The sequence below is a fragment of the Theropithecus gelada genome, chromosome 2 (assembly GCF_003255815.1).
Source record: "Theropithecus gelada isolate Dixy chromosome 2, Tgel_1.0, whole genome shotgun sequence".
Taxonomy (NCBI): Eukaryota; Metazoa; Chordata; class Mammalia; order Primates; family Cercopithecidae; genus Theropithecus; species Theropithecus gelada.
In genome coordinates, this window is record NC_037669.1 from 67,202,779 (window position 1) to 67,216,523 (window position 13,745).

The 13,745-nt window shown below is 44.2% G+C and overlaps 1 protein-coding gene across 1 annotated transcript in view; it reads right to left on the reverse strand.

Moving 5' to 3' along the window:
- GXYLT2 (glucoside xylosyltransferase 2) overlaps window positions 1–13,745 on the reverse strand; it is a 79,413-nt gene that overhangs the window by 11,762 nt on the left and 53,906 nt on the right. Inside the window, exons 4-5 of the mRNA XM_025374973.1 lie at window positions 7,927–8,178; window positions 5,959–6,082 (exon numbers count right to left, since the gene is read on the reverse strand). Coding sequence (XP_025230758.1) covers window positions 5,959–6,082; window positions 7,927–8,178 — 376 coding nt within the window. The remainder of the gene's footprint in view (window positions 1–5,958; window positions 6,083–7,926; window positions 8,179–13,745) is intronic.

Here is a 13,745-nt window from a genome sequence, read left to right on the forward strand (position 1 = left end):
GGTACACACCTGTAATCCCAGCTACTCAGGAGGCTGAGGCAGGAGAATTGCTTGAGTCTGGGATGTGGAGGTTGCACTGAGCCAAGATCGCACCACTGCACTCCAACCTGGACAATAGGGTGAGACTGTCTCAAAAAAAAAAAAAAAAAAAAAATTATCCCGACCTCAGGTGATCTGCCCGCCTCGGCCTCCCAAAGTGCTGGTATTACAGGCATCAGCTACTGTGCCCAGCCAGAGTTTTGTATTTTTAGTAGAGACAGGGTTTCGCCATGTTGGCCAGGCTGGTCTCGACCTCCTGACCTCAAGTGATGTGCCCGCCTCAGCCTCCCCGTGCTGGGATTACAGGTGTCAGCCACTGTGCCCAGTCTACTTGATTAAATTTATTTAATCAAAATAAATCTCTGATTATTTCATACTCTTGGGATCTCTAAGATTATGAACTAGTTTATGCCTGATCATTTTAACTTCATGGTAATATAGGCTTGCTACACTTTTATATATTTTTACTTTTTAGTACAGATGGGGGTCTTGCCACATTGCCCAGGCTGGTCTTGGACTCCTGGCCTCAAGCAATCCTCCCTGCTCAGCCTCCTAAAGTGTTGGGATTACAGGCATGAGCCCCCACACCCAGCCTCTCTTAATGCTCTGTATCACTAGAATGGAGGCTGTTCAACTGCACTGTTAATTTTTTTTTTTTTTTTGCAATGTCCCATCCTGGAACTGAGATTTCCCAGCATTCTCTTTTTCCTTATTTCAGAATAGTCCTTGTTCCAGAAAAGGCAATTAATTTTGTTCAGAAGACTTTTCTGATAACACAATCTAAGGAAGCTCTTTTCTCTCCAGCCTTAAGGGTCTCTCTCTCAATCCCTCATTTGTTTCCTCCATCTCATTTACCACAATTTGTGATTTGAACAACTATTCTTTAGGAGTCTACCTTCTACCTCTTCCAACAAAAGGTAGGTTTCGTGAAACCAGTAACTTTGCTTTAACTCGTCTGGCACCTAGCCCTGTGGCTGGCACACAGTGCTCAAAAACTAGCGGCTGAATGAATGAATGAAATGCAAACTATACCTCCTTTCACCAAATGCATCTTTTCCCTTTCTCCGGCTTTCTATCTCTCCTTTCTCTCCCGAATTTCCCTTTTCTCTCATTTTCCTTGCTGTGGCTCTTTCTCTTCCATTTATTAATACTTTGCCCCTTCTCTCCCTTCTCTTAATTCCATTCATTGAATCAAACAACACTTCTGAACACCAACTCCATTTAAAGCACTAAGCCTTGCACTGTGAAAGACACAAAGTTGACACAACCCCTTCTCACATACACCGTACAGTTTCTGTCCTTTCTCTTGTGTTTTACATCAGGGCTCATGAACTTCCCAGACTCCCGAAACAGCGATTTGTTACCAGTTTCCTAGAACAGTCCCAGTATGAAGTAACCGGGCCTGTCAACCCCACAACGTAGCACTCATAACTGCCTGTTGCTGGGTGCTTTGGTGTGGTGAATATACAATGTGGTTGCATGCTCAAGGGCAGGGCTCCAGAGACCCCAGGCAGGATGAGAATAAGGCCTTCCTGGGGCCACTGAAGAGACTTGTCCCATGTGAGTGAGTCCTGCTCCCTGAGGTTCCCATGAACTCCTCCTGCCTCCCTAGTATCACACACTCAACTCACAATCTACATGTATTCCATGGGCATTTCAGCTCTTCTCTCTCCCCTCAGGCAGAATTCTACTGCCTTTACTCTAGCCTGATGCCCTGCCTTGTCATTTATACTTGGCTGGTTTCATTTTCTTCCCTACCCACATCTCAGTTTTCTAGAAATTGCCCTTGAAGAAAGAGCAGACCTACGTGGTGACATTTGAGAGAGGAAAATGCCACATGACTTTGCCCTTCTAGAGCCTGATCAAGCGTGCTCTCCCACATTAAAGAGAACTCAGTCGCAGCTGGGCTGGGCCAGTCTCTTTTTCGCTAAGAATGTGAATTAGGAAATAGAGGAGCTCCATCATCATTGATTGTGGACTTGTGAAGATGTATTCACTTAGGGTTGACAAACAGGTTGGGCCATGGGCAAACAGAGAATGTGGTCTGAGAGACAAAACAGAATCAGACTGGCATGTAGAGAAGCAAAGATGACAGAAACCATGAGGCCTCTGAGAGATGAAGAAACTGCTTTGGTCCTTGGCAACTTCCCAAGGCCAGTTCTTATGAAGCCTGGCTTGACCTGACTTGTGTGGTCATGAGACCGCCCCTGGCCTCTTACAATATCTGCCCTCATTTAGCTGGTCTGAGTGGAGCTGTGTTCCCTGAAACCTAAGTGCATTCATTTAAACACATCTTCCTATATAGAATTCTCTTTTGGTTCCTGTCAGATTTACCCCTTCCATAGAACTCTGCTCTTGACTCAGACTCACCTTTAAGGGTGTGAACTCAGTTTTCCACCCCTTGATGAAGCTGTCTTGACTCACCTGCCAGGAAATGTCCTGTGAGCTGAGCGACCTGCATGCCCCCACGGGTTTCAGCTGTCTTAAGTCAGTCTATTACCCAGCACTGCAATTATACACCCACAGGCATTTACTATCTAATTATAGCAAGAGTTTTAAAACACTTTCTAGCTAATGACTTTTAAACACATTTTAAAAAGCGGTGTTATCAGATACAAGAGACTATAATAATGACAACATTCCTGATGTGTGCTACAGGTTTTATGTGCATTGGTTCACCCATAGCAACCTGAAGAACCATAACAATAAACATGTTTATCTGCTGTGCCATAGCTAATACTGTCTCCCTCTCTCTCCTTTCCAGGGATAAAGCTGACAAATCCTTTTTTCAAATACAGTTTGTTCTGGTTTGTGGAAAGTACTCTGCAATCAATATACATGAAGAGAAACCTTACAATGTGATGGATATTGCTGGATCTCAGTTTAATCAAGTACCTGGGTAAAGTATGAAATAGGAAGATCAAATGCAGGCTGCACAAAGAACAATCAGGGAGTTAACCTAACAATCACTCATCTAAAACCAGAAAACTTGGTTATTTACTTGATACTGTGCAGAACCAGGATTTAGAACAACGTCACGATTCTTTTCCAATATCCTGTTTTACTCAATGGATCTCAGATGGAGAGTGAAGAAGCAATTAAACTCCTCTGGTTTCAGCCCCAATTAAAGACAAGGGACTCCTGTTTAATTGCAAAGCTGCTTACAACTGCCTTCGAGTATTATTTATTTACTCACTAATCACATCCTCAAATAATCAGCAACAGGCTAAGAAGAACTGGAGAGGCAACTGTGTGAATCTTTTGGATTCCTCAGTTTGGGAATACAGACAGAGAGACTTACATTAGATCGTTTCGGCCACATGACAAAGAGGAAAATGCAGTATTTAAAGAAAAGGGCCGGGTGTGGTGGCTCACGCCTGTAATCCCTCAAGTGATCCACCAGGGGGATCAAAAAATTACCTGGGCATGGTGGAGGATGCCTGTAATACAAAAATTACAAGAATTAGCTGGGCTTGGTGGTAGGTGCCTGTAATCCCAGCTACTTGGGAGGCTGAGATAGGAGAATTGCTTGAACCTGGGGGGCAGAGATTGCAGTGAGACGAGATGGTGCCATTGCACTCCAGCCTGGGTGACAGAGCCAGATTCCATCTCAAGAAAAAAAAGAAAAAAGATGAAACCTACCTAAGAAGAAAAAGGAAGAGATGCAGACCTACTGTCACAGCGAAATGGCTTAAAGCATGCCCTAAGAGGCTAGGCATGGTGACTTGCCTGAAATCCTAGCACTTCGGGAGGTCGAGGCAGGAGGATCACTTGAGCCCAGGAGTTCTAGATGACCTTGGGCAACATAATGAGACTGCCCCCCAATCTCTATAAAAAATTTTAAAAATTTGGCTGGGCGCAGTGGCTCACGCCTGTAATCCCAACACTTTGGGAGGCCGAGGGAGGTGGATCACATGAGGTCAGGAGATTGAGACCAGCCTGGCCAACATGACAAAAGCCTGTCTCTACTAAATATACAGAAATTAGTCAAGTGTGGTGGCGGGTGCCTGTAATCCCAGCTACTCGGGTGGCTGAGGCAGGAGAATTGCTTGAACGTGGGAGGCAGAAGTTGCAGTGAGCTGAGATCATGCCACTGTACTCCAGCCTGGGCAACAGAGCAAGACTCCCTCTCAAAAAAAAAAAAAAAAAAAATTCGCTGGGTGTGGTGGTGCACACCTATAGTCCCAGCTACTTGGCAGGCTGAGGTGCGAGGATCACTTGAGCTCAGGAGGTTAACGTTGCAGTGAGCCATAATTGCACTACTGTGTACCAGCCTGCGAGACAGAGTGAGGCTTCATCTCATTAAAAAAAAAAAAAAAAAAAAAAAAAAAAAAAGCCTGGGCACACTGGCTGATGCCTACAATCCCAGTACTTTGGGAGGAGGAGGTGGGCAGATCTCCTGAGGTCAGGAGTTCGAGGCCAGCCTGGCCAACACAGGGAAATCCCGTCTCTACTAAAAACACAAAAATCAGTCAGGAACAATGGCACACTCCTGTAATCTCAGCTACTTGGGAGGCTGAGGCAGAACAATTGCTGGAACCCAGGAGGTGGAGATTGCAGTGAGCTGAGATCGTGCCACTGCACCCCAGCCTGGGTGACAGAGCCAGACTCTGTCTCAAAAAAAAAAAAAAGCTATAAGTGAACAGCTAAGACATTCCCCTTTCCTCTACTAAATTAGTATTGGGAATCTTTCCAAGAAACTCTGTATCAACCTGCTTTTCTTTCTTTTTGACGATTTGATCCTTTTTGATCCAAAGACAAATGAAATTGAGTTTTATTCCAGAATTTTGTTTTTTTAAAAAGGTGCACAGTATGTGTTCCAAGGGTAACATACAAACAAACACAGGCAAAATCTTTCTGAACAGCAGTCTCTACTTCAGGATTTTTAAATGAAAAAGAAAGGCCTGAAAAGGGTGGGGTAAGGATTGCTTTTTTTTGCCAAAAGATCTCTCTCAAGAAGAAAACATAGTTTTAATTTTTTTTGAGACGGAGTCTCATTCTGTTGCCCAAGCTGGAGTGCAGTGGCGCCATCTTGGCTCACTGCAACCTCCACCTCCCAGGTTCAAGTGATTCTCCTGCCTCAGCCTTCCAGTAGCTGGGATTACAGGCACCTACCACCACGTCCGGCTTTTTTGGATTTTTAGTAGAGATGGGGTTTCACCACGTTGGGTAGGCTGGTCTCAAACTCCCGACCTCAAGTGATCCGCCCACCTCGGCCTCCCAAAGTGCTGGGATTACAGGTGTGAGCCACTGCGCCCGGCAGTTTTAATTTTTAATAAGAATAAAGTTTTAGTTAAAAAAAAAAGTTTTAACAAGGAAGAGGAAAAGAGAATTTCATTAGCTTTACGTGTTAATATAAACACACAGAGAAAGGGAGATGAAAATTTCCCTTTCTCCCTCTACCCCACCAAATCATCCACCTAACAATATAAGAAGAATTTATTTTGCCCCAGATGAAAAGCAAAAAGGATTTGGGGATCTGAGTTCTTTTTCTAGTTGTTTTGACCCTGAATATGTTCCTTAACTCCAAGGACCCTGAGAATCAATTCCCTTCAATCTAGCAGTTGTTCAGGTTACAGGGTCTCCTGCCTAGATTATAATATTTCCATTTAGTTTCGTGCCTCACATCAATTTTGACTGCACTTCTTAGAAGAATGGTATAGCAAAATCTAAAAGATATCCTCTAAAAATGAGTCCAGTGTTGGAAGTTTCAACATTTGGCCTTTTGTGTCAGTAGTGCAAGGCCCCGCCTCCATCAGATATCCAGAGGGGTGGATGAAAGGGCAAACTTCGCAGGGGAACACAGGCTCCTCTGTGCACAATTCAAGCCTAGTCAATAGCAACCCGGGCATGGAATGTGCTCCATGGGGCGTGCTGAGTGTACTCCTACACAGAAAGCATTCTCCAAAGATAACCTACCTGGATTGAAATAAAAAATAATATTTAATAAATCCTGGTCTCCCCACGTGATGGCATTCTTGTACTTCTGGTACAGAGGGTACAACATGTCCTCCCAAGCCAGGCCTGTTGGAATCATGCTGTTCTGGAAAAGAGAAAACCATCAGAACAGCTGAAGCAAAGCAAATACATTTTGTCCACTGAGAAACAATGTAAAGGGACTGGTTTTCTTCCCTTCAGTGGAGGGAAACAAATACAGGAGGGGTCCTGCTATTCTCAGGGCACAGAACAAAGCAAAATTTGGGCTGTTGATTGCATCGCTTTTGTCAGTTGTACACACAGCTACTAGATGGACCAGGAACTTATAGTTGAACCTATAGTTTCTACTCAGAAAACCATGCCTGGAATGGAACCCCTTCCTTCTTTCTGTTCCCTCCTTCCTTCTTCCTTCCTTCCCCTTTTTTTTTTTTTTTTTTTTTTTGAGACAGAGTCTCACTCTGTCGCCCAGGCTGGAGTGCAGTGGCACGATCTCAGCTCACTGCAACCTCCACCTCCCGGGTTCAAGCGATTCTCATGCCTCAGCCTCCCAAGCAACCGAGACTACAGGTGCACGCCATCACGCCCAGCTACTTTTCTGTATTTTTAGTAGAGACGGGGTTTCCCCACGTTGGCCAGGCTGTTCTCAAACTCCTGACCTCAAGTGATTCACCTGCCTCCCAAAGTGCTGGGATTATAGGCGTGAGGCACCACACCTAAGAAAGAGGCAAAGTCTTTCTGAACAGCAGCCTCTACTTCAGGATTCTCTACTCTACTCCACCTTTCTTAGGCGAACATCTCTCTTAGGCTTATTTCCTCACTGTGAGGTGAAGGAACAAAATGCAGATAACAGAGTTCAGGTATCTTAAGGAAAAATACCTTTCCTTGTCTTAAACAATGATTTACTTTTAAAATAAAAGTAACATATTCACAAACTGAACTATTCCAACAGCACATAAAAATATAAAATAAAAAAGTAAAAATATTCTTCTTCCCTATCCCATTCCCACTTTCCCCAGAAGTATCCACAATTAACAATTAATGGTCTCTTAGGTATTCTTCTGCACATTTCTTTTTCTTTCTTTCTTTTTTTAGAAACAGGGTCTCACTCTGTTGTTTAGGGTGAACTGCAGTGGCTAAACACAGCCTTGACCTGCCGGATTCAAGTGATCCTTCCATCTCAGCCTCCCAAGTAGCTGGGGCTACAACCATGTGCCAGCATGCCCCATTAATTCTTCTGGAAATTTCTAAAGCATACAAATAATCACAGTCTCTGTCACCAGGCTGGAGTACAGTGGCGTGATCTTGGCTCACTGCAACCTCTGCTGTCCGGGTTCACATGATTCTCCTTCCTTAGCCTCCTAAACAGCTGCGACTACAGGTGTGCACCATCATTCCTGGCTAATTTTTGTATTTTTAGTAGAGACAGGGTTTCACCATGTTGGTCAGGGTAGTCTCTCAAACTCTTGGCCTCAAGTGATCTACCCACCTTGGTCTTCCAAAGTGTTGGGATTACAAGTGTGAGCCACTACCCCTGGCCAGCAGGATAATTTTTTTGGACTAGTTCTCTACTGATGTTCTTTTAGGTTCTTTCCAGTTCTTTGCTAGGATAAAAGATGAGATCATGTACATCCTTATATAAATATCGTCACGGATTTATATAAATATATCCCTAGGGTAATTTGAAGAAATTTTACATAGTCTTTGAAGCATTGGGTATGAAGGGTTCAAACATTATGGAATTCAGAAATGCGACATAGTATTCCTGAATGGTAACTCTGATGAAGCTTTAAATTCCATAGCCATCTAGGCTTTTCCTGAATAAACAAATATTTTATCCTCACCTATAGGCCACCTAATTTCCAAAATCAGCATATTGACACTCTGGGAATGCCACTGTTGACAAGACCAACTCCCAGTCTCTAAACAAGGAATTTTAAAGCACTCATTTACCTTGAACTGGGTACTTCTTATCCGAGTTAAATTCATTAACATGACTCCTGAATTAACTCCTGCAGAGCCATAGAAAGGATGCCTTGCAAAGCGGCTGTACCAGCCAATCTTGGGGATTTCGTGCTCAGGGGCCATGGCTGCAAGCTGGCTGGAATTAAACAGCCTCAGAAGCTTCCAGATGTCATCGACAGGTCTCAGAAAGAGAACATCGGTGTCCACGTAGAGAAGTGAGTCCACATCCTTTAAAATCACCTTTGTGTGTAAGGAGTGGGCGTAAAGGGGAGAGGAGGGAAGAAAACAAAACAAAAACAGGTCAGAAACAAAGGAAGTAGCCTGACAGGTAAATAATGCTACCGATGTTTGCTGATTCATATTAAATTCTGGAAAGGTACCACTCTTAGCTTCCATTCCTGCCTTCGCCTTTGACTTGAGGAATGAGTGTCAATCAAGAGGTAGAGATTTAAGATAAACCTTGGTCTGGATTAGCCCAATTCTGGGACCCTGGACTATATTTCATAAGGGTTGAACTTACAAAAAAATAAAAACATCAGCAAATTACTGTGGCTCTCACTTCTTCCATCTTCCAATAAGGCCACTTGTTTTTCTCTCTCAGGTTTTCCTTGGAACATCCAGTGTGGGTGGCATTAGAAAACTTGAAGTGGATAATCTCTTTTTATTTATTTATTTATTTTTGAGATGGAGTCTCACTCTGTTGCCCAGGCTGGAGTGCAGTGGCCTGATCTTGGCTCACAGCAACCTGAAGTGGACAATCTCTAAACCAGCTCATACCAAGCTTTGCGGGTAAATATTCTCTGTCTCTGGATCCATTTCTTCCAGTGTTAATGGGGGGCCCTGCATCTTTTAAAATATATATAAATATATATAATTAAATACACACACACACACACACACACACACACAGGCCGGGAGCAGTGTGGCTCACGCCTGTAATTCCAGCACTCTGGGAGGCCGAGCAGGTGGATCACGAGGTCAAGAGATCGAGACCATCCTGGTCAATGTGGTGAAACCTCGTCTCTACTAAAAATACAAAAATTAGTTGCGCATGGTGGTGTGCGCCTGTAGTCCCACCTACTCAGGAGGCTGAGGCAGGAGAATCGCTTGAACCTGGGGTGGGGGGCGGAGGTTACAGTGAACCGAGATCGCACCACTGCACTCCAGCCTGGCGACAGAGCGAGACTCCATTTCAAAAAAAAATTTTTTTAAAGTATATAGTTTGCAGATGAGGGTCTTGCTCTGTTGTCCAGGTTGCAGTGCAGTGGCATGCTCTTGGCTCACTGCACTCTCAATCTCTTGGGCCCAAGCGATCCTCCCACCTCAGCCTCCTGAGTAGCTGGGCCCACAGCTATGCACCACCACACCTGGCTTTTTAAATTATTTGTAGACACGAGGTGTTGTTATGTTGTCCAGGCTGGTCTTAAACTCCTGGACTCAAGTGATCCTCCCACTTTGGCCTCCCAAAGTGCCTCACAGGTGTGAGTCACTGTGACCCACCTAAAACGATACTTTTAGCTAACATTTGGTCTTGGGATTAGGGAATGCAAGTCATTGGCTAGCTTTGTTTGTGTATCAGCATGCGGCAACCTTTTTCCTCTAAAGGGCCAGATAGTAAATATTTCAGGCTCTGTTGCAACTCCTCAAATCTGCTGTTGTAGCATGAAAGCAGCCATTGATAACAGATAAACAATGAGTGGGCCAGGCGCAGTTTCTTCAAAACAACAGAATTTGAAGATTCTAATTTCAATCCGAGCACTTTGGGAGGGCGAGGTGGGCAGATAGATTGAGCCTAGGAGTTCAAGACCAGCCTGGGCAAATGGTGAAACCCCATCTTTATCAAAAAATAGAAAAACTAGCCAGGCATGGTGGCATGTGTCTGTAGTCTCAGCTACTCAGGAAGCTAAGGTGGGAGGATTGCTTGAACCTGGGAGGCAGAGGTTGCAGTGAGCCAAGATCACACCACTGCACTCCAGCCTGTACAACAGGGAGAGACTCTGTCTCAAAATAGTAATAATAATAATGAGAGCGGCTGTGTCCTAATAAAACTTTATTTCAGGACATGGATGTTTGAATTTCATATAATTTTCAGACATCACTAAATATCCTTCTTTTGATTTTTCAACCATTTGAAATGTAAAAGCCACTCCTGGCTCACAGGCTGTGGTTTGCTGACCTCTGCTGTGGATGATTCAAGCCACCTTAGGTAAATGAGTTCTCCTGTACGAACTGCTTAGCTTTCCAGAGCTTTGCTCAGGGATTTGAGACTTCAAAGCCTTAGTTAGTAGTAGCATTATTTGCTTTGTTTTGCCATTGTTCCCCAAACTTTGGGGTAGCTTAACCAAGGAAGGATTTGAATCTTCTTGGATCCCTGGCCTAACATCATCCTAACACCATAACACTTATGGACTGAATGTCTGTGTCCCCAACATTCATATGTTGAAGTCCTAACCCAAAATGTGATGGCTTTTGGATAGGGACTTTTAAGAGATAATTGGGTTTAGCTGAGGTCAGAAGGGTAGGGCCCTCAGGATGGAATCAGTGCCCTTATAAGAAGAGACATCAGAGAGTGCTCTCCCTCTCTCCCTCTGCCATGTGAGGACAGAGTGAGAAGGTGGCCATTTGCAAACCAGGAAGAGGCTCCATCACCACAACCTGACCATGCTGACACCCTCATCTCAGACTTCCAGCCTCCAGAACTGTGAAAAAATAAATTTCTGTTGTTTCAGCCACCCAGTCTTGTATTTTGTTATGGCAGCCCAAGCAGACTAGTATAACATGCCACTGGGATTCTCAATATTTAAAATTGATGAACATGGGTGCTACATGATACAAGTATCAAAGGAATTTCAGACTTGAGTAATTCTGAAGTCCACATAATTTGCCACAGGATTTATCTTTTGTTCTTCATCTACTAGAGGAATGAGTGTTACAAACCAAAAAAATGAAATTCAAATACTGATCATCTATCATTTCATAAATGAAGATTATCTTAACATCCATTTTAAGAATTTGAAGATTCTAAGCCAGGCACGGTGCCTGGGAGGCTGAGGCAGGCAGGTCACTTTAGGTCAGGAGTTGGAGACCAGCCTGGCCAATATGCTGAAACCCCGTCTCTACTAAAAATACAAAAATTAGCTGGGTGTGGTGGTGTGTGCCTGTAATTCCAGATACTCGAGAGGCTGAGGTACAAGAATTGCTTGAGCCCGGGAGGCGAAGGTTGCAGTGAGCCGAAAAGATGGCACTGCACTCCAGCCTGGGTAACAGAGTGAGACTCTGTCTCAAAAAAAAAAAGAGAAAAAGAAAAAGAAAAAGGTGGGCGTGGTGGCACGTGCCTGTACCACTCAGAAGGCTGAGGTAGGAGAATCCCTTGAACCCGGGAGGCAGAGGTTACAGTGAGCTGAGGTCATGCCACTGCACTGCAGCCTGGGAGACAGAGTGAGACTCTGTCTCAAAAACAAAAAACAAAACAAAACAACCACAAAAACAAAACAAAACAAAACAGAATTTGAAGATTCTAATTTCAAAATTAGGAAGAATTTTGTATATTGACTGCTTCTTAAACTAAGCATTTAAAGTTTCAGCATGCTCATTGTGGTATATAGATATTTCAAAGGAACACACAAAAGTAGCCCCAATGGTACATCTCAGAGAAATGTGAGAAAATGGCACTTAAGAATCGTGAGTCTGGTATTCCTGAGTTCAAGTCTTGGCAGCCTGAGGTACTACCCCCATGACTTCAGACAAGTTCCTCAGTTTACCACCCACCCAGGTTGTTACAAGGATGCAACAATTTGGTTTGAAATGAAACCCACGAGGTACTCAGTACAGTGGCTGGCACACAGTAAGTACTCAATAAACAGTGGTTTTGTAAGAAGTCTCTGTGTCTTCGCTTTTAAAATGTCAAGTATAATTAGTTACCATTCCCATCAATGCTCACAGCACTTCAAAACATGTGTCAACCACAAAAAGCCTTTTATGTAGTCAGAGTCGAGCAGTGCAATGAAGTTTTTGAACCTTCCTAATATGATCCATTCAGTACCTTGACTGAAAATAAGTACATAAGGACTTTTTACTCTTTATCTGAAAAAACAAAAGACCAAAAAAAAAAAAAAAATCACTTTTTGATAACATTGCATCTCTGGAGGCTAATTCCGCAGCAAGTACTGCTGGTATTAATTTGAAGAGGATCATTGTTGGCCATGTTATAATGGGATGTGGAATATTTATTGAAAGGATATAAAATTAGCCATTCTAAATTCCTTTATGGAAATTAGCCAGCACTAGCAATGAGGCCTTTGTTTTTTTAGAGTAAGGGGCGGGGTTAAAAGGCAGCACACAATAGCACTCTGTACCCGATGTGCCAGCTATAATGTAATGGATCTTCCTGCTCCTGCTCCATGAACCACCCTAACCTGGGCGCCCACCTCCAGTGAACCCTGCTCAGCCATCTGCACCAAGTGTGAGCCAAAGCCTGGCCACAGGCAAGATGATCAGGGGCTCACCAGTGCACCTTCAAATTCATTTTCAATTTGTTGTAATTCTAGTCTGAATTTGACAGTATGACTTGGTGGTTAAAAGTTTTAGGTTTGAAATCTGACTTCCTATGTTCAAATTCCATTTCCACCATTAACTGTGTGATCTTGAGCAAGCTCTTTTGGCCCATTTTTTTTTTAAGACAGGGTTTCACTCTGTCACCCGGGCTGGAGTGCAGTGGTGCAATCATAGCTCACTGAGCTTTGACCTCTTGGGCTCAAGTGATCCTCTCATATCAGTCTCCTGTGTAGCTGGGATCACAGGCATGAGTTACCATGCCCAGCTAATTTTTTCTTTTCTTTTCTTTTTTGAGACGGAGTCTCGCACCGTCACCCAGGCTGGAGTGCAATGGTGTCATCTCAGCTCACTGCAACCTCTGCCTCCTGGGTTCAAACGATTCTCCTGCCTCAGCCTCGGGAATAGCAGGGACTACAGGCATGTGCCACCATACCTGGCTAATTTTTGTATTTTTATTAGAGACGGGGTTTCACCATGTTGGCCAGGCTGGTCTTGAACTCCTGACCTCAAGTGATCCGCTCACCTCGGCCTCCCAAAGTCCTGGGATTACAGGCGTGAGCCACTGCACCTAGCTGCTAATTTTTTTGTTTTTTGTAGAGACAGCTCTTGGTTTGTTGCCAGGCTGGTCTTGAACTCCTGGGCTCAAGTTATCCTCCTGCCTTGGCCTCCCAAAGTGCTGGGATTACAGGCAAGAGCCACCAGGCCTGGCCTCCTTAAGCCTTCTAAGTCTGTTTCCTCTTCCTACAAATGGGATTGATAACCCATTTCATAATGCTGCCAAGATGATTAAATGAGGTCATGTGTGTGAAGCCCCTGGCACACACACAGCAAGGACTCAATAAATGCTATGTGATCTTATTTTCATCCCACTCTCATGAGGGCTACGTTTCCTGACTGACAGCCCAGGTAACCAGCAACTGGCTATGGTAGTAGTAGTAGTAATCAAAGAATGAGGCCGGGCATGGTGGCTCACGCCTGTAGTCCCAGCACTTTGGGAGGCTGAGGTGGGTGGATCACGAGGTCAAGACATCAAGACCATCCTGACCAACATGGTGAGACCCTGTGTCTACTAAAAATACAAAAAAAGTTGGCTGGGCATGGTGGCGCGCGCCTGTGATCCCAGCTACTCTGGAGGCTGAGGCAGGAGAATCGCTGGAACCTGGGAGGTGGAGGTTGCAGTGAGCTGAGATCTCACCACAGCACTCCAGCCTGGTGATGGAGCGAGACTCCATTAAAGGAAGGAAGGAAGAAAG